Here is a 23,239-nt window from a genome sequence, read left to right on the forward strand (position 1 = left end):
TGTCCAGCACCATTCTCCCTTGACAAGGGGAAAAAAAAAAAGGCAGATTTAATTTCACAGTCAGGAATTGTCATATTTTGAAACCAGACAGATTAGATTAAACCAACGCCAACAAGTCACTTGTCCAAAAAAAACGATCTTAAACAAAGCCATGAATAAGTTGCAGTATCAGAGTTAGGTGTATCACAGTACAAGTGCTTTGGCCACAAAATCGGTTTTAATTTCTTATCTAAATCCTTGATACTTTACCTGCCATGTGCAATAATGAGTTCCATTGCTTCATCAACTCTTGCTCTAAGGGAATCTTCACTAGCTAGTAACAGAAGCAGCTGAGCAGGGGACAATTCCAACAACATTCCTGTGATTTTACTTGCAAATGCCTGGGGATAAAGAATGATATGTCTTACTATTCTCCTTCAGTTCTCGCATTTCATAAAACCATATTTGAAAAGTTTTAGCATTTTAAATATAGAGTGCATTACAAGATACCTCCTAATCTAAATGAGAAATTACAGTGACAAAATCTTAAGAAAATGTCAAAAGAATATAAAACCAGCCCTACATGTTCAAATATTTTCGGTTATGTTAAACAATAATGGACAAGGAAATTAATTTTTAAATTAGAAGATTACAATATCAATACATCATAAGTGTATTTGATAGATAAGTCTTACTGGTTGCATTGCTTGCACTCGAGGGTAGAGCCTTTCTCCAAGGGCTTGTCTGTGTGCTGGAAGAGGGTCAGGGTCATCACTAGGATTTCCTTCTGAGGCTGGTCTAAAAGGCCGTGTGTCAATGGAAAGTTGTCTTCTAAAGTCCCTTAAGAAAATTGGAGCAGTTTGTACTCATTTCAGAGGAAATATGCAAAAATCCTCTGGAACAATACCATTTGCACACAGATTCAAAATAGCATTAGCTTTTATGTGTGAACAGTAGCGTTGCTCATAGCTGCTTGGAGAGAATGATTCAGAAACAGAGAATCAAAATCAACTGGAGATTTTAATACTACTAGTATTTTGATACAGCAGTCAGACATGCCACCAACAGCAGTGTTGTTTCTAAACCACCTCACAATTTTATTCTAGTACACAAGTTTTAATTATTGTTTTAGCAGGAGAGACTAATGCTTGACACATCATCTATCAATCCTAAAGTAAACATAATTATTCTATAAAAAATTAAAGTATATATTGAATTTCAAGATGTTAACCTGTAAATTGCTCCTGAAAGTGAAAGACAGACAGCTTTAATTTGAGGAAGTAAAAGTATTTTTCCTGAAGATAAAGGCAATTATTCTATTTGACAAAGTATCTCCAACAAATAAAAATCTATCACTTACCTATCCCTATCTCTCCGAGAACCAGCTCGTAAGCCACTACTTCTCCGCATTTCTCTCTCTCGCTCCCTTTCCCGATCTCTCTCTCCCCTATTTCGCAATCTCTGCATCAGACCTGAAAGGGAAAAAAAACTCATAAGCTTAAATATCTTTGTACTTCTCTCTCCTAAGTTTCAGTGTAAGGAGGACACAGTTTTTGCAGATAGCTTGAAAGACATCAATGAGACAGAACTATGTCACTTAAAATAGTGATTTGGGTTCAACCAAATATAAGAAAGGAACCTGAAGTGTTTGTACCAACTTACAAATGCCAAAATACTTCAAGAGTTTATATGTACTTTAAAAAACAATAAAATGTATTTGCGACAAGCCAGATGAAGCAGTCGTATCAAAATGTACAAGTTTTTACGGGCTAAAATCTTGACAATTATTACCTACCAGAAAGATGCTCAAAAAAGCTGAGAGCATCTCAAGCAGACTCTGGTTTCAAGAAAAACAAGAGCTTCCTGTTTCTGAAAGCAGAAAAAAGGCCATTTCCTTTCCTCAGAGAAGTAACACGCACATTTCACAGTTCCCATGCTAATAAGAGAAATCTCTGAGACAACGCCAAGTATTTCAATGTAAAAAGCATCCAAGGCTTTTATAAATGTTATCTGTAGATTAACTGCTGTGCATCACTTACTTGTATGGGTACCCTTGTTGGCATTCTGAATACAGTCTAGATTTGGCAGTTTCTCATTTGACAGAAAAGCCTGTGCAATAGCAGTATAAAAGCTTCGTGCTACACCGCTGCCTTCTCCTGGCTCATCCTTAAAAGTAACTTTTACTCTGTGTACAGCCATCGGAGTGGTAGCACACCTGCGACCAAAATGATTGTTGAGCTGCCTCATGGTCTGCTGTATTAGAAGATCTCTGTCTCGATCAACCTAGTAAAAACATAAAAAAAGTTTTCTTTACCAAGCATCATACCAACAGAATTTCAGCTTCACAAGAAGTTTCTGGAAACTTCTGCACAGACTCAGAAAACACCAATTAGCCTGTGAAAAACTACAGAGTAATTGCAACACAGCTCACAAAGTAAAGTTTAAGACATCTGCCTGTGGACTCTGAAATACAACTTCTCCTATCAAGTTACTGCATCACATGATAATTCAACTTTTAATAAAAACAAATTCAGAAGACAAACTAACATTTTTTACCTCCAATGTTAAATCCCTGGATTGCTGGTTTCTAAGTTTTTCCATCTCCCTGCGGAATTTTGATTCCTTTACTTCAAAGCCACCTAATTCAGTCAAGATCTTAAAAACAAACAAACAAACAAACAAACAAACAAACCCAAGATCAGAATGAGGGAGGTTCATAATTTAGTTGTAAGAGGAATTTTCCTTATGCTGGGAAATACATACTGATCCAGGCTCTGCTCCAACATCTTCCATGAATACTCTACCAAACAACTCTAAAGAAAGGCGCCAACGTCCCAGCAACATGTCATGAGATATCACCATGCCCATGAAGCTACACTGTGGCCTGACAGGAGGGAAGAAATGACAGACAAGCGAAAACAAGTTAAATTTCAGACACATTTTATGTACTTCTGCTTTTTCTTACCCTCTGCTTTCAAATTAATTGTTCATTTCTGATAAACACCACCACAGTACAGTAAGCCTGTGGACAAAAGCACGTGAAGCTGCTTCGTTTCAGCTGAAACGCAAGTCTTGCTTCCAAAGAGAAATTACTCTCAAAGCATCTAACTTCACTGCTACATGGAATTCACTGTTATTGGTGTCCTGTCAATCACAAGATTAATTTTTTTTTTGGAAAGCTGTAATTCAAAGTGAGGGCAGTTCAATCCCTAACTGCATGAAGTCTGGTCAGTATCACAGGGAATGACAGGGATGGCAAGCTGTCAATTCCAATTTTTTAAACTTAGCTACCCAGGACATCACAGCAGGTCTGCAGCAGAAGTCAGGTAGTAACATAACAGACTTTTACTACAGTTTGTACAGACCTCTCTGATGACTGTTCAACTGTTAATTTTAAAAGCTATCAAACACAAACTACAAATTCAAACTAAAGTAAGCTATGCATTTCAATTTAAAAAGACTTTTCAGAGCCCCAAATATACTTATATCAGTTTGGTAATATTTCATAGAGTAATTTTTAACTCAAACTACCTGAAAGATGTGAGAGGTGGCCCTTCACTTTCTGTCAATCCTATCTCTGCCAACAAACTGCTTTTCAGTTGTGCTGCAAGATCATGAGCTGAAGGCCCCGGCTTTGAACTCTCAGATTCTTCTGTAGGCACGTTTTGTTCCTCCCCTTCCTTCTTTTGCCGATTTTGAATGCTCATAACATTTTTTAAGTTGGCTGCATAAGACATTTTAGTTGGAAGAACCTAAACAAGGAGAAGTAAAATTTAATTGCACTTTCAAAGCAGTCTAGAAGTCTTTTTCAGGAGATGTGTGTGTGTATATATATATATCAATCAAATTTTTATACCACACAAAAGTAAGCACTGTAATTGACCTGCTAAAACACAATAACCTCGTATTTCTTGAAATGATTGAAAAACCATTTTCCCACTTTATGTTTGCATTTCATACGCTTGCCATTTAATACTCAGTCTGTGGGCAAGTCAAATCTACTGAGCTATAGGGAGATTTAATTCTTTTTATCACAAATAATTATATAAATGGCATTTCAAAATTAACTCAGCATTGTAGTGCGGCCTTTAAAAATATTGCCCGAAATCTGCTACAAATCAGTAATCTTAAAAGTTCCTACATCAAAAAAAAAATTAAACATACTTTTCCTAAAAAGTCAAAGTTTTCACACTTACTGGGCTTTACATTATCATTCTGAAAGCTACTTAAAATTATCTCTGAAAACATTAAAGTGTCTTTTTAAGGAATGAAGGTACTAGCTTAAATTACCCTACTGTTAAAAAATAATAAAACCTTTAAATCTACCTCAAGGCAGTTTCTATCCACTGTAACTTCCATTAAGCATTTCCCGCTGTTGGCAGAAGATGAATACAGACCCTGACTTGGTCGTCCAAACAGATCTTCTTTGCGTGCATTTGGCTGAAAATTAACAAAAGCATTCTGGGTAAATAATATACTTCAGTTAGAAATGAAAAAGCAAATTTCAGTTTTCTTCCAGAACACCATCTCTGATGTCACCTGTAGTAGATGGGGCTGGTCTGCCAGGGGGATGGCCTCTGCTAGAGGAACTTCAAAAGGATTTGGTGGAATGCAGCCAAGGAACGTCATGGAGTCTGATCGTCTGAAAAATGGATGGTTTTGGCCAGTCTCTGCTGGGAGGGAGTCATCATCTTTGTCGTTGAGTGTAGCACCTAAATATCAGCGAAAATTTCAGTTCAATTTTCACAGTTAGAAAAGGATTTAAAATACCAAAATTAATACACTTCCCTCTTAGCTATCTGACTGGAGGAGCATCTCTGCAAATTTAATACTTCTACAGGATGCTTCCACAAATCCTGTATTTTTCTTAAGTTGCTTAGTCATCACTTTTATTCTTTTTACTGCAACTAACTTTACTGAACATGCACTCCTACACTATATGTACTTAATATAGAGTATACATTCTACCATTTTCAGCAGTTTTATTAGATCAAAAAAAAATCAGTTTAAATCTGATGCGAATTTTAAATTCTGTTATTGTGTAGAATAAGTAGGGGCACAAATTTCTGCAGTTTAGAGAGAAAGATGACGAAAAGAGGGCCCTGAAATAAGAACAGGCAATGGCAGAAGAAATTTGGTAAAGTAACAACAGTAAGAAAATCTTACTAAAATCTAAATTTAATGTAACACATGCAAGTAGCAAAATTTATTCAAAGTCTCAGCAAGCTAAAGGTGTACTATAGAAGTGTTTCTGTATACTAACTTTGATTGGTGTCATCATCATTTTCATGTTCTGAATCTTCATTGTCAAGACCCAGTTCCAAAAGCTCCCGAGTTCTTAAAAAAAAGAAGTCAAGGAAAAAAGTCAAGAAAACACTAGGCAAAACATTTACATCTGTAGCAATCAATAAAAGCAAAAGTATAATCACTAAGTGAAGTGTACTTGAGAGCTATACATAGCAAGAACAAACTCATTCTAAAAACCAAAGTACTGCTGAGTTCTTCTCATTACATACTCACTACATGACTCACGTAGGTACCCTTATAGCCATTTCACCACCTACCAAGTCTGATCAAAAAGTTACAGCTTCAGACAGTGATGGGTATGTTTGTTTTTAAAGACTATGTCACGATATAAAATCCTAGGAACCTTGCATTAGTGGAAGAAATAGATAAGTGAATACTATTCTAAAATGTACTGGTGTAGAATATGCTTAGTCCTATAAAAATAATGTTAATGATCACATTTCAGAACGTAAGTCTGTAAGCTGCTTATTAAAGAAACAGATTTCACTGTATTATAAAAAGGATCAAGAACTTTGATTAGTATTCATTTCTGGCAGTTTGTGCATTGTGAAACATGATCTGAAACCAGATGAAGACTGATAAATATTATTTCATACAGGCTACTAAAAATGTCATCTAACAGAAGCAACTGACTGAATTTGACCACTCACCTTTAACTGAAAAAGTGTAGGGCTTCATAGTTTACAAGCATTTCATGGGAATTTTGCAATTCCTTGATGAACAGTTAATTTGACAGATTTTAATATGTGAATTTTGGGGGACAAAGCAGATTCCAGTATGTTACTGTCTGGAAAAGGCTTAAAGCCACAACTCTATTTACTCAAGTCAGCCATCACAAAAACTCAATCATTTACTGTATTAAATCATCCCTACTTGTGAGAAAACTACTGTTGACTGCAACATCCTCTGGTATACATTTTGAGGTCATAACGAAGCCTTACATTACCAAGATATATTGAAGGTAACATTGGAACTAAAGCAGCAGTCCAATATATATCTAAAAATATCGATACCTCATATTTTACAGTTACTAAATTTGTAGAGAACAGGAAAATTAAATTCAACCTGCGATATTGAAAATTAAAGGCAGGAAGGGGCAAAGATTAGTATTTAACTGTTGACTAGGATTGTTCAGGTACATTACCTCAAAACTTAGTAAGAAATGGGAACAGATGGTATAGACTACCAACATGTGGACATTTCTATGATCATTAATTGCTACTTCAAATCAAAGAAAATTTCTAAAAAAATCTTACAATGTTTTAAAAAGTAATAAATGCACCTTCTAAAATGCTCTAGTTGAAGTAGCAGGGATTTTCAACTTAAGGACCTTTTCAGCTATTGATTTCCCCACTGTGCTTTAAATCATCAGGTAAGTCTCAAATATCCACAACCAAATGGAAAACAGAACTACTAAGCCCATCATACCAGACTTTGACATTTTCTCTCATGTCATTCTTAACGCGTTTGATAGAATTTTAAATAAGTTATTATGTTAAATGTGAGAAGCAGATTGCATTTTTCAGCTGAGAAACTGTCCTGAGTACATCTTTCAGAAGCACTGCCACGGAGTTAAAAATCATTCTCAAGTTTCAGTGCTAAGAAAACCTTTTACAGCAATCAGCATAAAAAAGATTTGAACAGGATACTGTAACAGGCTTATCAAACATACAAATGTTATATACCACTATATATAGTCCTTTTATAATACGCATGTTGCTACACACACACACAGAGATATATACTGTATACGTATATATTTATATGAGTTAGAATCATAGAATGGTTTAGGTTGGAAAGGACCTTGAAGGTCATCGAGTTCCAACCCTCCTGCCATAGGCAGGGACACCTCCCACTAGACCAGGTTGCCCAAGGCCACGTCCAGCCTGCCCTTGAACACCTCCAGGGATGGGGCATCCACAACCTCTCTGGGCAACCTCTTCCAGTGCCTTACCACCCTCAAAGTGAAAAACTTCTTCCTAATGTTCAATCTGAACCTGCCCTCTTCCAGTTTAAAGCCATTCCCCCCCGTCCTATTGCTACATGCCCGAGTAAAAAGTCCTTCCTCAGCTCTCCTGTAGGCCCCCTTTAGGTACTAGAAGGCCACAATAAGATCTCCCCGGAGTCTTCTCTTCTCCAGCCTGAACAGCCTCAACTCTTTCAGCCTCTCCTCATAGGAGAGGTGCTCCAGCCCTCGGATCCTCCTCGTGGCTCTCCTCTGGACACACTCCAGCAGGTCCAAGTCCTTTGGGGAATCCAGAGCTGGATGCAGCACTCCAGGTGGGGTCTCACGAGAGTGCAGTAGAGGGCAGAATCACCTCCTTTGACCTGCTGGCCACACTTCTGATGCAGCCCAGGATACGGTTGGCCTTCTGGGCTGCGATCGCACACTGCTGGCTCATTGTTGAGCTTCTCATCAATCAGCACCCCCAGGTCCTTCTCCTCAGGGCTGCTCTCCAGCCATTCCCTGCTGAGCCTGTATTTGTGCTTGGGATTGCCCCGACCCAGATGTAGGACCTTGCACTTGGCCTTGTTGAACTGCATGAGGTTGGCTTGGGCCCACCTCTCCAGCCTGTCCACATCCCTCTGGATGGCATCCCTCCCCTCCAGTGTGTCTACCTCACCAAACAGCTTGGTATCATCAGCAAACTTGATGAGGGTGCACTCGACTCCCCTGTCCATGTCGCCGACAAAGATGTTGAACAGTACAGGCCCCAGTACTGACCCCTGAGGAACGCCACTCGTTACTGGTCTCCAGTTGGACATCGAGCTGTTGACTGCAACTCTGAGTGCGACCGTCCAGCCAGTTCTTTATCCACTGAGTAGTCCATTTGTCGAATCCATGTCTCTTCAATTTAGAGACCAGGATATCGTGTGGGACAGTGTCAAACGCTTTGCACAAGTCCAGGTAGATGACATCAGTTGGTCTTCCCTTGTCCACTGCCACTGTAACCCCTTTGTAGAAGGCGACCAAATTTGCCAGGCATGACTTGCCCTTGGTGAAGCCATGCTGGCTGTCACCAATCACCTCCTTGTTTCCTACGTGCCTCAGCAGAGTTTCCAGGAGGATCTGCTCCATTACCTTGCCAGGCACAGAGGTGAGACTGACTGGTCTGTAGTTCCCTGGGTCTTCCTTGTTTCCCTTTTTGAAAATAGGGGTTACGCTTCCCCTTTTCCAGTCGGCAGGAACCTCACCAGATCGCCACAACTTCTCAAATATGATGGCTAGTGGCTTAGCGACTTCATCTGCCAGTTCCCTCAGGACCCGCAGATGTATCTCATCAGGTCCCATGGACTTGTGCACCTTCAGATTCCTCAGGTGGTCTTGCACTTGATCTTCACCTACAGTGTGCAGTTCCATTTTCCCAATCCTCGCCTTTGTATTCTGCATCATGGACAGTGTGGCTGCAGTCCTTGCCCATGAAGACTGAGGCAAAAAAGTCATTGAGTACCTCAGCTCTGTCTCTGTCCTGGGTAACCAGTTCTTGCATTTCCTTCCAGAGAGGGCCCACATTTTCCCTAGTCTTTCTTTTCTTGCTGACATACTTAAAGAAGGATTTTTTGTTTAATATGCCTGGCCAGATTTAGTTCTACCTGGGCTTTACCTTGTCTAACCTGATCCCTGGCTGCTCGAACTATTCCTCTGTATACCTCCCAGGCTACCCGCCCCTGTTTCCACTCCCTATAGGCCTCCTTTTTCCTTTTGGTCATGTCCAGAAGCTCCTTGTTCATCCATGTAGGCCTCCTGGCTTTTCTGCCTGCCTTCCTCTTTGTAAGGATGCATCACTCCTGAGCTTGTAGGAGGTGGTCCTTGAATTTTAACCAACTTTCTTGGACCCCTCTTCCCTCCAGCACTTCATCCTATGGTACCATACCAAGCCAATTCTTCAAGAGGCCAAAATCAGCTCTCCCAAAGTCAAGGGTGGTCAGCCTGCTGCGCACCTTCCTCACTGCCTCAAGGATCTCAAACTTGACCATTTCATGGTCACTAGAGCCCAGGCTACCCTTGAGTTTGCCCCTCCTTGTTGGTAAGAACAAGGTCCAGCATAGCTCCTCTCCTTGTTGGCTCCTCAGCCACTTGGAGAAGGAAGTTGTCATCAATGCAATCCAGGAACCTCCTGGATTGCCTATGCCTGGCTGTGTTACCCTTCCAACAGATGTCAGGGTGGTTGAAGTCACCCATGAGAGCCAGGGTCTGTGAATGTGATGCCACCCCTATCTGTCTATAGAGGGCTTCATCCACTCGGTCTTCTTGGTCGGGTGGCCTGTAGCAGACTCCCACTGTGATGTCTCCTGCTCCCGATTTCCCTTTAATCCTGACCCATAGGCTCTCAGTTGGCTCTTTATCCATCCCTAGACTGAGCTCCATGCATTCCAGCTGCTCCTTGACATATAAGGCAACACTGTCTCCTTGTTTCCCTTGCCTGTCTCTCCTGAAGAGCCTGTAGCCTTCCATGGCAACACTCCAGTCATAGGAGTCATCCCACCAAGTTTCTACAATGCCAATGAGATCATAGCCTTGGAGGTGTGCACGCATCTCTAGCTCCTCCTGTTTGTTCCCCATGCTCCATGCATTTGCATAGAGGCACTTCAGCCATGTCTTCATTGAGTCTGACTTGGCTGGAGCAGCTGTAATTACTTTGTGCTGCTCTCCAGGTGGCATTCCTTTGCTGTGTATTAACGGTGCCTCCCCATTGGCTCCTGTTGGTCCAAGAGCTCCTGGCTCATCTACGTAAGACTGAGTATGCAGCAGCATAGCCAGCACATTTTGGAGCGAATGGCTGCAGGCCCTCACCAGCACCCCGTTCCTCTGTCCTTGGTACAACATCCCTTGGCTGGTCACACGCAAACCCAATAATACCCCCTTCCCCCATTGAATCTAGTTTAAAGCCCTGTTAATGAGCCCTGCTAATGTTTGGGCAAAAACCCTTCTCCCCCTTTGAGTGAGCCAGCCCCCATCTGCTGACAGCGGGCCTGGTGCCACATAGGCCATTCCATTGTTGAAAAACCCAAAATTGTGGCAATGACACCAGCCACGGAGCCACGTATTAACAGACTGAGCTCGTCTGTTCCTTTCAATGTCATTGCCCACAACGGGAAGTAGGGAGTTGCTGAGTAACAACGCCAATGACTGAAAGAAAAGAGCATATACCACTTTTGCAAAAGTTTTTGTTTCTGAGTCAGCCTCGATACCTTTTCCGTTCCAGCTGAGGAGTATCCAGTGTTGTCTGTTGATTCATTGCTTTAATCCAATAAATAAGGGCTTGAAAAACATATGCTACATGCTTTAGTGAACAGACATCTAGAACAGGAAGAACATCTGAGTGCTCATCATTGTGAGAACGCATCAAAGACAGCGCGTAGTTCAGGAAATCACCACGTGCTGACATCATTCCCTGACGGGCACTGAGTAGCGTAGCACGTCTAGTGAAAGAAAAGGATTGAATACAGAGAGATTAGGCATCACAGTAGAATGCATCCTTTACGTATTAGTCTCTATATTTGAAATATGGATGTAAAACTCAAAAAAAAAAAAAAACAACAAACCCCGCATGAAAATGGTGTGACAAAAGTAAAACATAGTTTTATGCTTTACTATAAGCAGCTCAGGTGCAGTATATTATAAACAGTTAATACTCACAGTGAATCTAGTACGTCAGAATAAACCAAATAGTAGCAACAACACAGGGAGCCAACTTATAACTACACTGCTGCATTACACACTTAGATTCCTAAAACGTCAGTGAACTGTAAAACTGGTAATTCATATGACATGCAGTAATCAAACTATTTTCATACCTTCTCCCCTCAAGTGTTCTTAAGCTAGCTTCCTCACGGGCTGTCATCCTTTCCCTTCTGGCAGAGTTCTGAGAAGCATGGAGAGGATGATTTGGATGCCCAGGATCACCAGCAGATGCTAACGCAGAACCATAACGCAGCTGAGCTTCAGTAGAGTCCATGATACTAACCATCCAATTCCAAGTAGGAATAAGCTTTTCTTCTACATAATTCTATAGAAAATGAGATTTAATGAGTTTTGCAAATAGTAGAACTAGATGATGAGAATGCAATCTCAACATAAGCCTCCACCATGGCTTTTACAGTTACATCCGATTCCCTACAAAGAGGCTGTAAAACCACATTCAAGAACAACCACTGAACAGCTTCCAAAAGCTCTATCAAGACTGCTGATTTACTGCAGCAGTATGCAGCTCTCATCATGTAAAACCTTGGTGTCTGTAAAGGATTCTCACCATCCCTCCCTCCCTTTTGGGCATCTCTTCTACTCTTCACCTTATGACCACCCAGCATCTCCAAGGTGCACACATCTTGGGGATTTTGGTCTAATCCCTGACGTTCTAGTAGCTTTAAGAGCCCTTATCCTGCTACGGAATTCACCAGCCAGATCTTTCACCATTCTTCACCCCTTGCAACTTTCTCAGTGAAGACAACAAAGTTAAGACCTGCATAAAGAACTATGTCTGCATACAAACCTCTCCTCCTGGTTCAGTATTTTCTTCACCTGTTCCCAATACTGGCTTCTGGAGCCTGATTTTCTTGCCATTCGCTAACTGCATTGACCTGTTGGTTTTTTTTTTTATCCAACATCAGTCTGCTTTCTTCATTCCTCTACATTTTGGTCTTTAAAAACATCCCTCACACTTCAAGTGTTCTTGTATCTACTAAATTAACAAAATGCTGTCTCAACCCCGTTTCTGCATCCACACGAAACCTCCACTGTCAAGCTTTCACATGCCAATACAAATCTCTTGCTGCCTCACAGCTGGACAGCTCTGCTGTGCACTCAGCTGGCAAAAAGGCAACCTTTGCAAAACATCTCTACTCAGCAAAGACAGTATTTTCCCCCAAAGAAATCTCCTGAACAAAAGCAGAAACTGGTCCTCCTCCATAATAAAACTATGTTCTCTTATTTCTTTCCCTGCATGTTTCCCCCAGTGTTTGATCCCAGAATATCTTTGTAACGCTCCTGTCCCCAATCAGTAGCCTTTTTCTTCCATCGCACTGTGAAAATAGAGCCATACAAATACTTCATGGCTCAATTACAAGTAAACATATTGTCATCTGGTCCTGTTGACCCAGAACACAGTACTACTAACAGAAAATAGCATCACTTGATTTCCTGGGCTCCCCAAAGCAACAGTATTATTTGGACGGTTGATTTTTGTACTAAATTCATTACAGATGATTTCATTTTATACACTATGCCCACATGCAATTTGACATATACTTTCTGAACACATTGAAGTTCCCTCCTGTGTTTTTAATCTTTGAAACTTCTTTCTATACATGTCTTCCCTTTCACATACTCTCTCTGAAGATATCTTTTACATATACTTTCAAGAAACGACAGTCACGAGCACTGTACCAAAAATACGCACATAACAGGGAAAGGATGATCACATCCCTGAAAGAAAGGACAGCGAACAGTACATCTACCTGTACAATCTTATCTCATTTTAATTATTTGGCCCTTACTAACTGTCATCTTTTATAGACTCAACAGTTCATGACAAAAAGAATAGGGCAAAAGATCTCTAGTAGAGATTACTAGTATCTGCAAAGCAGCCAATCCTGACTTGTATTAATCAGATACCAGTCGGACTTAACTGGGGAAAAAAAAAAAAAAAACAACATGGAAATTCCTTTTTTGAAAGAATATACACATATGAAATATATGAACAATTTAATGGAATTAGTAACTACAGCTACTTCAGCCAACACTATCTCTCATATGAGGAGAGGCTGAGAGAGCTGGGACAGTTTAGACTCCAGAAACAAACCCAGGAGGATCTTATCAGTGTGTATAAATACCGGACAAAAAGGTATAAAGTACACAGAGCCAGACTCTACTCAGTGATATCCAGTGAATGGACAAGAGGCAATAGGCACAAATTGAAATACTTGGAAAGTCCATTTAAACTCAAGAAAAATCTTTTACTATGAGAACTGTCAAACTCTTAACAGGTTGCCCAGAGCAGTTGTGGAGTCTCCATCCTTGGAGATATTCAAAACCTAACCAGACACAATCCTGAGCAGCCTTCTCCTGTTGACCCTGCAGGGAATTTGGACTAGACAATCTTCAGAGGTCACTTTCAACCTCAACAATTCTATGATTTTACCAAAAAGAAACCAAACAACCCAACTGCATTGAAATTATGTTTTTCTACAGAGATTTGGATGTTCTTACCTGCAAGTTAACTGCATCTTGATAAGTCAGCTTCACTGCAGCTGGGATCTGGGAGTATACTAAATGATTGTATTTGGGAATCAGACCCATCAGATCAGATATCTGCCGTATCACAATACTGTATGCTCTTGCTAAACTGCTTGCAGATGTTAAATAGCTGCTTGCATTGCTGGCTTCAAGTGCTGCAGCTGCTGCTGCAGCACTCGTACTGATGGTACCGCTCCGACGTAGGTTTGATGGATCAATGTAAATCAAGCCTGCTGAACTTGCTAAACATAAAAGAAGGTATGACATTAATGAATTTATTTAACCTTTGCTACATTATTTTCTGTATTGACTGATATCATGAACATTTCTAGAAATAAACTTGTAAATATTACTGTTATGACAATTGTAACTAGCAAAAAATTACTAGCTACAGTAAGAATACTTGTATCTTCTTAAGAACTACAATGGATCCTTCCTTTTTTTTTTAAATTCAAAACCAGAACTGAAACAGTCAAATAGGTCAGCACTGTCCTTCTAAGACAAACAGATAAGATTTCATCCTTAAGAGAACAAATGAAAACAGAAGAAACAAAGCTGGAGTTAACTAACATTCATGCATGCATTTTACTCAGACTTGCCTGCTGGGGCTGACGTACTAGAAGGAGCAGTGCTAGTAGTCCTCTGGTTTTGGGTATTACGTACAGCCCATTGCATGGAACGGGGAGCTTGGGCAGCACCATTGGCATGTGAGCTATTTGTGGTTCGTTCCAGAGGCTCATCAAGCATGAAGGTCTCCTGCTCTATGTCATCACTCTGACTGCTGCTGCTATCAGAGTCACTAGAATCATTTGATTGCGAGTCATCTTCAGAAAAAAATGCTGGAACACTGCTAGCTCCTGTTGAGGAAAATAAGCAATAAAGAGTAACTGACAACTGCACATCTGTACACGTATACACGTATCATGTCAGCATTGTAAACTTTTTCCATGAGAAGAAACTACATGTACTAAAAAGGTTCAAGTACCACTACTGAAAATCTTTAATAAACTGTCCTAATAACGTACTGCTAATTTTCCAGACGTTTCAAGAAAAAGCAATAAGATTACTAATATTTCAAACATAAATTAAGAAATAATTGATTTAGAAATTCTTCACTGATTCTGCCCCCAGCCAATGAATTCTAAAAATTATGCTTCTGAACCGGACAGTAAAGCAGTTGCTTTCAAAAAGCCTTGAAATGATTGTTCAGGTTTTGTGTTTTGTTTTAAACCATATCTAACTTCTACACTAAAAATTACTGAAAACATTTCATTTCACTTCACAAGAGGGCAAGGTAATTTCTGGCTAACACATGCAGAAGGCCTACAAGAGCAAAATAGATATGCCACATCTTGGCGCATCTCCTTATCCAAAAAGTCTGCATAGTGCCGTACAATTACAGGCAAAGGAAAAGCAAAGGAAAAACAGGAAATGTGGGAAAGGGAAAGTAAGATTACATGGGAAAGGTATTTGTTAAATTGTCGTAACCAGACAATTCTCACTCTGTCCAATCTAGTTGTGAAGTAAGCATACCTGTGGAGTGCTGGATGCAGTCCAGATCCAAAGGCAAAGAATAATATTTTTAAGGTGAAGCCAGTTCTGCCCTTGTTAAAGCCATGCTCAGTCACTAACACATTTCTTTTTCCTGTACAACTTAATCCTAATAGCTAAATTCAAACAGCTAGATTAAACACATGATGATGTGTCGTACCTGCTTCTGACCCAGCAGTAGCTGCAGTGACAACGCTTCTGCGCCCACTAGCATTGTCCTGATTACTGTGGTTACTCTCACTGTCACTTTCTGTTTCAGCAGCAGCTAGCAAATCCAACTCCATATCACTGCCTATAAAAATCAATATACAAAACATCTCATGTTTAGAAACAGAAAAAAATAGAATGACTGTAGTGACTCATGTAAGACATAAAACAAAACCCAGAGCTTCTTACCATAGCAGAATTTAATGGATGTGCAGGGAGATGTCATAAAATCAGTGCAAACACGCAGCAATACTTAGAGCACATTTTCTAATTTTCCAGCACTTAGCAACCCCTGGCCCTCTCACTCTGTACTGCACATATACATTCAATACACACACACTGAAAATTAAGACTTTAAGGATTCAGAATTAGTCACTCAAACCAAAAGACTCCACAATTCTTCATGCACATGTATTAGGACAATTAACCATATGCTGTTTCAAACAAGTATCTAAGGAATACCTGAAAACTTAAAAAAAAAATTCTAATTAAAAACCCCATGTTCTATTATTCTAGATTAAGTTTTGAGAATTAAATGTTCTGAATACTAAGCAAGTGAATAAACAGATTTCCTGTACTTTAAATGGGTTGACTGGAAACACAAGGCACAGTCAGAAAGAGAAGATCATTTTTTTTTTAATCATAGCTTTGTGCCATCTAATCCCAAGCTAACTAACAGAAGACAAGTATTAAATTATTAATGGCAAGAACTTCCATACCTAATGGACTTATTTTGTCTACAAAAACATCAAACCGTAATTTAATATTTTGTGATTGGTTTGAAAACTAGCTCACCATCATTCAGATCCCTTTTGGGAACACAGCTACCATAACCACTATTCTATCATTAGCCATACAAGAGCTAGACTATTTTTTCAGTCCTTTAAGTAGTTTACGTCAATAACATTTTACAGTAGCAAATACAAAAGGCTGAATAAATATTGTTAACCAAGCATATAACAACTTTTGGGTTTTTAATCCTTTGGTACCTTAATATTTTCTCCTTATGCAGAAAGAGAAAAATAAAAATTTTCATGTACCTGCCTAGTACAAGTTATCTGTTATTTTACTCATCTCCTTTTATAAGATGCATAGTCTGAAACTCTTGGATTGCCTCTACTCATGCAAGTCTCCCAAACCATTATCACTGGTGACTCGAAAGATGCCTTTTGTTTTTGACACAGTTTGCTCATCCAAGCAGTAATGTGCATGATGTATACTATACGTACCATCTTCATCATGCTCGTCATGCTGTCCTTCTGCTTCAGCATTTTCTTCACCATGTTCTTCCTGTTCATCATGATGGTCTTCTTCACCAGCTACCCCCTCAACCACCTCAACCTGGAAAGAGCATTGCAGTTTTATGCTAGAATATCTTCCATATCAGAGATAATCTATGTGTTTTCAAAAGCTCAGTGCAAAATTTTATTTAAAAACTAAGAAACAAAAAAACACATCTAAGAAGGATGACCTCACAACTGAATTGATGTGAACAGAAAATGAACTTACAGCCACAGTAGTTATACATGGTTGTACAGTCCACAGTGTTGTGGAAAAAACAGACCACAGGCCCAGACCACAAATAAAGCAAAGCCTTCAGCATCAGATTTTAATGCTGAAAGGGTAAAACTGACTATAAAACCTAGAATTAGTTTCTAAATATTGAAGAGCTACCATCCTCGTAAAAGACCCTCTTGTTCTCTAATAGAACCTATGTAACAGCAACCATGTGCTGCAAGACTAAAACCTTTTTTTACAGTAAATTATAATATAGCATAGGTTTATATATAAAGGAAATGACAGATGTATTTATTAGCATTCTAAATCATACTGTAATTCTGTCAAATGCAAGGCATTTAGTATACTCTGAAATGACTAAATATTACTGGATAAAAAACAATGATTACAAAGCTCTGTTAAAACAAAATGCTTATGGCACAATAGGAGTTCATGAAGTACTACACAGTATCTTTTGCAAATCAGAGGTCTTCTGTACAGTTTTGGGTCCCTCACTACAAGACAGACGTTGAGGTGCTGGAGCCCTGCAGAAAAGGGCCTGGGGGTGTTGGTTGACAGCCAGCTGCATATGAGCCAACAGCATGCCCAGGTGGCCAACAACATCCTGGCCTGATCAGAAATATTGTGGCCAGCAGGACTAGGGAAGTGACTGACCCTTTACACTCAGCACTGTTGAGGCTGCACCTCGAGTATTGTGTTCAGTTTTGGGCCCCTCACTACAAGACAGACATTGAGGTGCTGGAGCGTGTCCAAAGAAGGTCAACAAAGCTGGTGAGGGGTCTGGAGAACAAGTCATAAGAGGAGAGGCTGAGGGAACTGGGGTTGTTTAGCCTGGAGAAAAGGAGGCTCAGGGGAGACCATATCACTCTCCACAACTACCTGAAAGGAGGTTGTAGCCAGGTGGGGGTCAGTCTCTTCTCCCCAGTAACGAGCAATAGGACAAGAGGAAATGGCCTCAAGTTGTGCCAGGGGAGGTTTAGATTGGATATTAGGAAAAATTTCTTCACCAAAAGGGTTGTTAAGCATTGGAACAGGCTGCCCAGGGAAGTGGCTGAGTCACCATCCCTGGAAATATTTAAAAGACCAGTAGATGTGATGCTTAGGGACACAGTTTAGTGGTGGTTTTGGCAGTGTTAGGTTGATGGTTGGACTCGACGATCATACAGGTCCCTTCCAACCCAGAAAATTCTATGAACTGATTTATGGTTCAGACATTAGAGCATGTGCTAAAGCATTTGGTGCCATACTGAGAAGAAGAAAAAGCCCAAACAAACAAACAAAAAAAAGAGACTGACCTCTTCCACATCTGCTGAAACGATATCGTCTTGTTCTTCATCCCTGCCACGAACTGGCTGTGACTGGCTGATTCGTCGTTGCTGAGGATTCCTTATGATGTAGGATGACTGAGATTGACTAGAACTTAAAAAAAAAAAAAAAAAACAAACGAACAAACCCCCAAAAGTAGATTTAGACCTCTGCAAGGCATTATGAACCTAATTATTGTAGAAATCTGTCAGTAGGAAAGTACTTCCAAAATGCTTGGCCAGAATAAGAAGCCTCACCACATTTCTCTTAATGAAAAGCTAACAAAAAATCCAAAACAAAACCACCTTTACCAAGTGTTTAAAAAGAAGGAACAGTGAGCTTTAGTGAATTTTACCTGCTAGACTGGTCGGATGATGGTCTGGGTGGCAGAGGCTCCACAGAAAACAGTTCTTCACTTCCCTGCATGGCATCTATACTGGTGCTAGCAAGAGTAAAGGGTGCTGTAGGACGTGCAATTCCCATCCTGACTGGAATAATTAGAGATTCTGCTACATTGCACAACTCTTCAACAGCATATGGCAATAATGCCTGGAATACACGTTTACATTTTCCAATTGGCTGTGGGATAAAATTGCTAGGGAAAAAAAATACAGAAAAAAAAAAAAGGTCAAATATGTCTTTTCTTCAAAAAAACTTTACAGTGATATTAATTTTTTTTTTCAAAACCTCAAGACAATTATCTTTAACAGATACATACATTTGTGTGTGTATAGTAACAATGTGCACAGATATTCAAGTCAGTTAAAAACATTTATCATTCAGTAAATCAAGACTGAGGCTGGATATCTGAATGTATTACTGATACACAACCATAGATAGTCATTTTAACATGTTAAAAAACCCTACTTCCAAAAATCCTAACATTTTAAACAGAAAGTTTAAGTACGAACATGTAAGTTGAACAAGCATTGTATTAAAAAGCTACATGAGATACCAGCAGCTATTGTGCAATCTTGAGGTTTGCACCTTTCCACACAATGCTGCCTACAGACCACAAATTAATGCCCATGTTTCTGCCTATTGTTGATTTGTATAAACTCATTTAATAAGAGAATAAATATTTAAATTAAAAAAATCAAAACCACCACAACCAACCCTCTCCCCCCCCCCCCCCCAACTTACTTTTTCTTTTTGGAGGAAGCCATTTCCACACTAAGAATGACAAACACTCTTGCCACAGAACGCAGGAATCTCATTGTAACAGCAATAGCTTCTTCTCTGCGTCCGGGCGTATACTTGTTTTGTAATTCCTTTACCAGAGTACCCAGCAAAGTATCTAAGAGCTGTTGAAACAAGTCATTACAACCCAATAATGATATGTAATTTAGAAGCGTGAAACAAGACAGATTAAGATTCAAAGGGACACCACAGCCATAACTGTATAAATTTACATAAACACAACCACTTTGAAGTTATTTTCAAATTAGTCTCCAAGCATATCACCTGATATACACTATAATATCACATTATTCAGAAAATCTAATGTAAAACATGGCTAAGAGTGCTTACCAAAATGTCTGCTGTACACTTGACAATAAGGCAGTGCGTAAAACAGTCCAAGCGAATAGTTCCACTTTGCTGATTAAGGTAAACTTGTTCTTCAGGCAGAAGATGACCTATCCTACTGCTTGCACTAAGACTTGGAAAAAACAAAAAGAAAGGAAATAAATTTTATGTAAGTCAGCAGGTCTCAAATATCAGATCAAACTTTACATTGACAACTACGTGTAAATACACACGGGTCTTTATTTTCCTGGGAGCCAAACATGATCATGGACTTCAGTGCATTCCAGTCCTGCAAAACACGTTCCAGAGCAAGTTGGGCAAAACGAGGAGGTTCTAAATCATGATCAGGCATATCAGAATCTAAAAAGAAAAAAAAGCATTATAAAAAAAGAGGTACTGAAATATGGAATTTGCCATTTATTTCACTGAAGCAGCTCTTACCTTCAGGATTTGCAGTTTTACGATTACGATCTTCCCTAATTCTAGGTGGTCTGTACTGGCAGTGTTCCACAGTTTGCCTAGCAACTGTCTGTACTAAAAACAGCAGCAGATGTTCTCCCCTGTAATGAAAAATTGGTTAGTGGAGATATGATATACTGCATATTTAAAAATAATAAAAATTATTCTGCCCTAGCCACTGCAAATATGAACTCACCTGCTATTTGGCATGGTAACAAGATTTGTGGTGGTAAGCAGGCGGTAAAGGAGATCAAGGCGAGCAGATTTTTGTCCAGCGATTAGTGTTTTACACTTGCACTTTTCCCAGCAATCACAGTAGGCTGTTGGAGAAGTTCGTTTGAGCCTACAGGAAGTAAAAAAGGTGAGCTGCAACACTGTTCAGTAATATACCAAATATTTCCTACACAGGCTGAGGGTGTTAGTGTACACATTAAGATTCCTGCTAGAGTTAATTTAATTTATTATAGTAGCAAGATGCCAAAAACTTAGCTTAAAAGAGAAATGCAGAGTTTGTATGTGGCAACACTTGAGATTTGCTGCTCTTGTTTCCTACACTCATTCTAAGAGGGCAATTTCACTACAGAGATTTTACATAGTGCCTTAGTAAAATTCATCCAAGACCATTCTATTCTTCCACAAAACAGTCTCCAGCTAGGAAAGTTAAGTTGGAAATCCTCACAACGAGGTAAAATCTCAGTGATTATTACAATGCTGAGAATATCTTTATAATTGTATCTGTTGGCTTACTATAGCTAGGATACTAATGCTGTAACATTTACGCCCTGTAACAGTGGCACAAAACATCTGCAGTTTCAAAGCTTTGGCCAGGTTCATCAGAGACATCTGGACTATTCGTTTGACTGCTTGCTCACTGTTCCTGGTATTACAGTTGACTTTAGAGATTAATACGCTACACTTCCTTCTGAACATTTACAAGAATTATCTGTCATCAGGATTCACTGGCTTCAGAAAACTCCTGGAGGCACCCAAAATGAAAACATAGTATTATTTAGATGTATTTTTCTTAGAATGTTAAGCCCTTTGAGGGTGTTAGAATTACTCATTTACTCCAAATTCTACAAAGCGAAAATAGTACAAGACTGCTTCAGGTTACTCTTTCAATTCTGGCTCATAAAATAGATCTTACAGAGCAAAAGGAAAAGAAGATATTTTAAATATTTTATTAATCTTTTGTTCTCCAATACCTGAACACTTCAACAAAGGAAAAAAGAAATCTACTAACTCTCAATAAACAAACAAAACCACAAAAATATTTATTTAATTATAAGAAACAGAATACAATACTTACTTGCAGTCATGTCCTTTGTGACAGACCCTTGCACATTCTGTGCAACAACAAAGAGATTCTAATAGGCCACATGTTCGGCATTCAAATATATCCTAAAAAAAATTTACCAAAAATATTATGCACAGTTTTCTCCCTACAGTACTTGCAATCTCACAGCATTTCAGGTTACAATAAAATTGCACTTGTTCAAACTGATGCCTCCACTTAGAAATAAGTCAATTCTAGAAAGTGAAACTTTATTGTTAGACTATTCAGTGTTTTCAAAGAGCTGTTTCCACCAAAGTTTTTGCCAAAGCTAGCCAGAGGGGAAAAACCACACCCATAAACAGTCATATTCTGACCAGCAGAGCCAGATTTGAGAGTACAAAGCAATTAGGGAGGCAGTAACTGTACCAGACTTAAAAGTTACAATAATTATAACAATGCAACTCTAATAATAATTTAATAATTAGATTAGTAGACTAACAGAATATATGCTGAAACACATTCCTATTTACTTAAAAAGAAGAAATAAAAAAAGACTTACTTGGTTAATATGTTCTGCACCAGTCCACGTAAAACTGCATGTATCATTACAACACAAAACATACAAAGGAGAGTCATCTGGATTTGTACCAGAAGGACAAACCATTCCCATAAATACGTCATCTTCTTTTTCACTGGAAGTTGCTTCAGCTTTAGAAGAACAACAGAATACCAAAGTTAAAATCAACCCCCCAAAAATAACAAAACCCCACCAACAGTATCCATACTTGACAGATGTTTGCCATTACAAAATCCCATATGGATTTAGAAGTTTGAATAAAGTCTCTTGCACAGTTTTTTGAGAAAGCTTTCTGCTTGTCACTTTTGAGGTATTTCTTGCAGGAACTGCTGCAAATTCTTGACTGAAAAATACAACCACCGACTCTTCCCCAGTGTTAAATTCACTGATATTTAATCAATTCAGTGGATGACAATTTTGAAGGATTAAAATATAATTTATGGACAATATTCTTATAAGGGATACACACAGTCCTATAGGCCTTGTCACACCACAGTTCTAAACTGTTGAAGTTTCTCCTGAAGTTCAACTTCACATATTTCTCCTAAGCAATTCAATACCATCGAAAGCGGGTCACAAAACATCTGACAGGAACAGGATCTAGCTTGGCATACTGCTTTATCATATTGGTTTTTTCCAATTCAAATAAAGAAGTTCCAGGTGATACCTTTGTGCTACTGAAAAACAGTACCTTAATCCACTGGTTTGTACAGCAATAAAATGCTGTAAAGAGTATAAAGAACACAAAAGCAATAACATTCATAGAAATCTATTGTACTATACACACTACAAAAGAGGAAGACAGCAAGACTTCCAAAACATGCAGCAATATACAGTGTTTTGGAAAGAGATGTTTATCACCATCACCAGTTGCTCAAGCACATGCAAGTTCACCAAAAAAAGCACTGTTAATAATGAATCTGCACACATAACAAACTTTAGAAGGAAAACACATGCTAATATTTACTAAAGCTGGTGTACCTTTAGCAATTTTCTGTGCAGTTTCTAGAATTGTAATTGCAGCAGGATATGCCCGGCCACTAACTGCCGACATAAATGGTGTCATGCCTCTTGCATCCCTAGGGAAAAAAAAAAAAACAAGTTAAAAACACACTGAAATTGTTTGTTATAACAGGAGAAGTAGGAAACAAATATATGAAAATGTAGCGCTGCTGATCTTGTGCAAACAGAAAAACCAGGGAGTGAACAAGCACTCTTTTGTTTTACTTCTGTGAAATAGACCTAATTTTAAGCGATGGCCGGACACAAATATAGCCAGTAGTCTAACATTCTCTAA

General features: G+C 39.1%; 1 protein-coding gene across 1 annotated transcript in view; it reads right to left on the reverse strand.

Moving 5' to 3' along the window:
* UBR5 (ubiquitin protein ligase E3 component n-recognin 5) overlaps nt 1–23,239 on the reverse strand; it is a 96,591-nt gene that overhangs the window by 9,057 nt on the left and 64,295 nt on the right. Inside the window, exons 26-52 of the mRNA XM_082499249.1 lie at nt 22,924–23,021; nt 21,925–22,073; nt 21,399–21,490; nt 20,286–20,432; nt 20,072–20,190; nt 19,864–19,990; nt 19,634–19,763; nt 19,247–19,407; nt 18,459–18,698; nt 18,094–18,217; nt 16,510–16,621; nt 15,234–15,365; nt 14,122–14,379; nt 13,496–13,764; nt 11,086–11,297; nt 10,480–10,710; nt 5,243–5,316; nt 4,519–4,691; nt 4,306–4,419; nt 3,511–3,731; nt 2,743–2,863; nt 2,536–2,634; nt 2,019–2,262; nt 1,340–1,451; nt 675–819; nt 250–380; nt 9–18 (exon numbers count right to left, since the gene is read on the reverse strand). Coding sequence (XP_082355375.1) covers nt 9–18; nt 250–380; nt 675–819; nt 1,340–1,451; nt 2,019–2,262; nt 2,536–2,634; nt 2,743–2,863; nt 3,511–3,731; nt 4,306–4,419; nt 4,519–4,691; nt 5,243–5,316; nt 10,480–10,710; nt 11,086–11,297; nt 13,496–13,764; nt 14,122–14,379; nt 15,234–15,365; nt 16,510–16,621; nt 18,094–18,217; nt 18,459–18,698; nt 19,247–19,407; nt 19,634–19,763; nt 19,864–19,990; nt 20,072–20,190; nt 20,286–20,432; nt 21,399–21,490; nt 21,925–22,073; nt 22,924–23,021 — 4,045 coding nt within the window. The remainder of the gene's footprint in view (nt 1–8; nt 19–249; nt 381–674; nt 820–1,339; nt 1,452–2,018; nt 2,263–2,535; nt 2,635–2,742; nt 2,864–3,510; nt 3,732–4,305; nt 4,420–4,518; nt 4,692–5,242; nt 5,317–10,479; nt 10,711–11,085; nt 11,298–13,495; nt 13,765–14,121; nt 14,380–15,233; nt 15,366–16,509; nt 16,622–18,093; nt 18,218–18,458; nt 18,699–19,246; nt 19,408–19,633; nt 19,764–19,863; nt 19,991–20,071; nt 20,191–20,285; nt 20,433–21,398; nt 21,491–21,924; nt 22,074–22,923; nt 23,022–23,239) is intronic.

Source organism: Vanellus vanellus (assembly GCF_965231255.1).
Source record: "Vanellus vanellus genome assembly, chromosome: 2".
NCBI lineage: Eukaryota > Metazoa > Chordata > Aves > Charadriiformes > Charadriidae > Vanellus > Vanellus vanellus.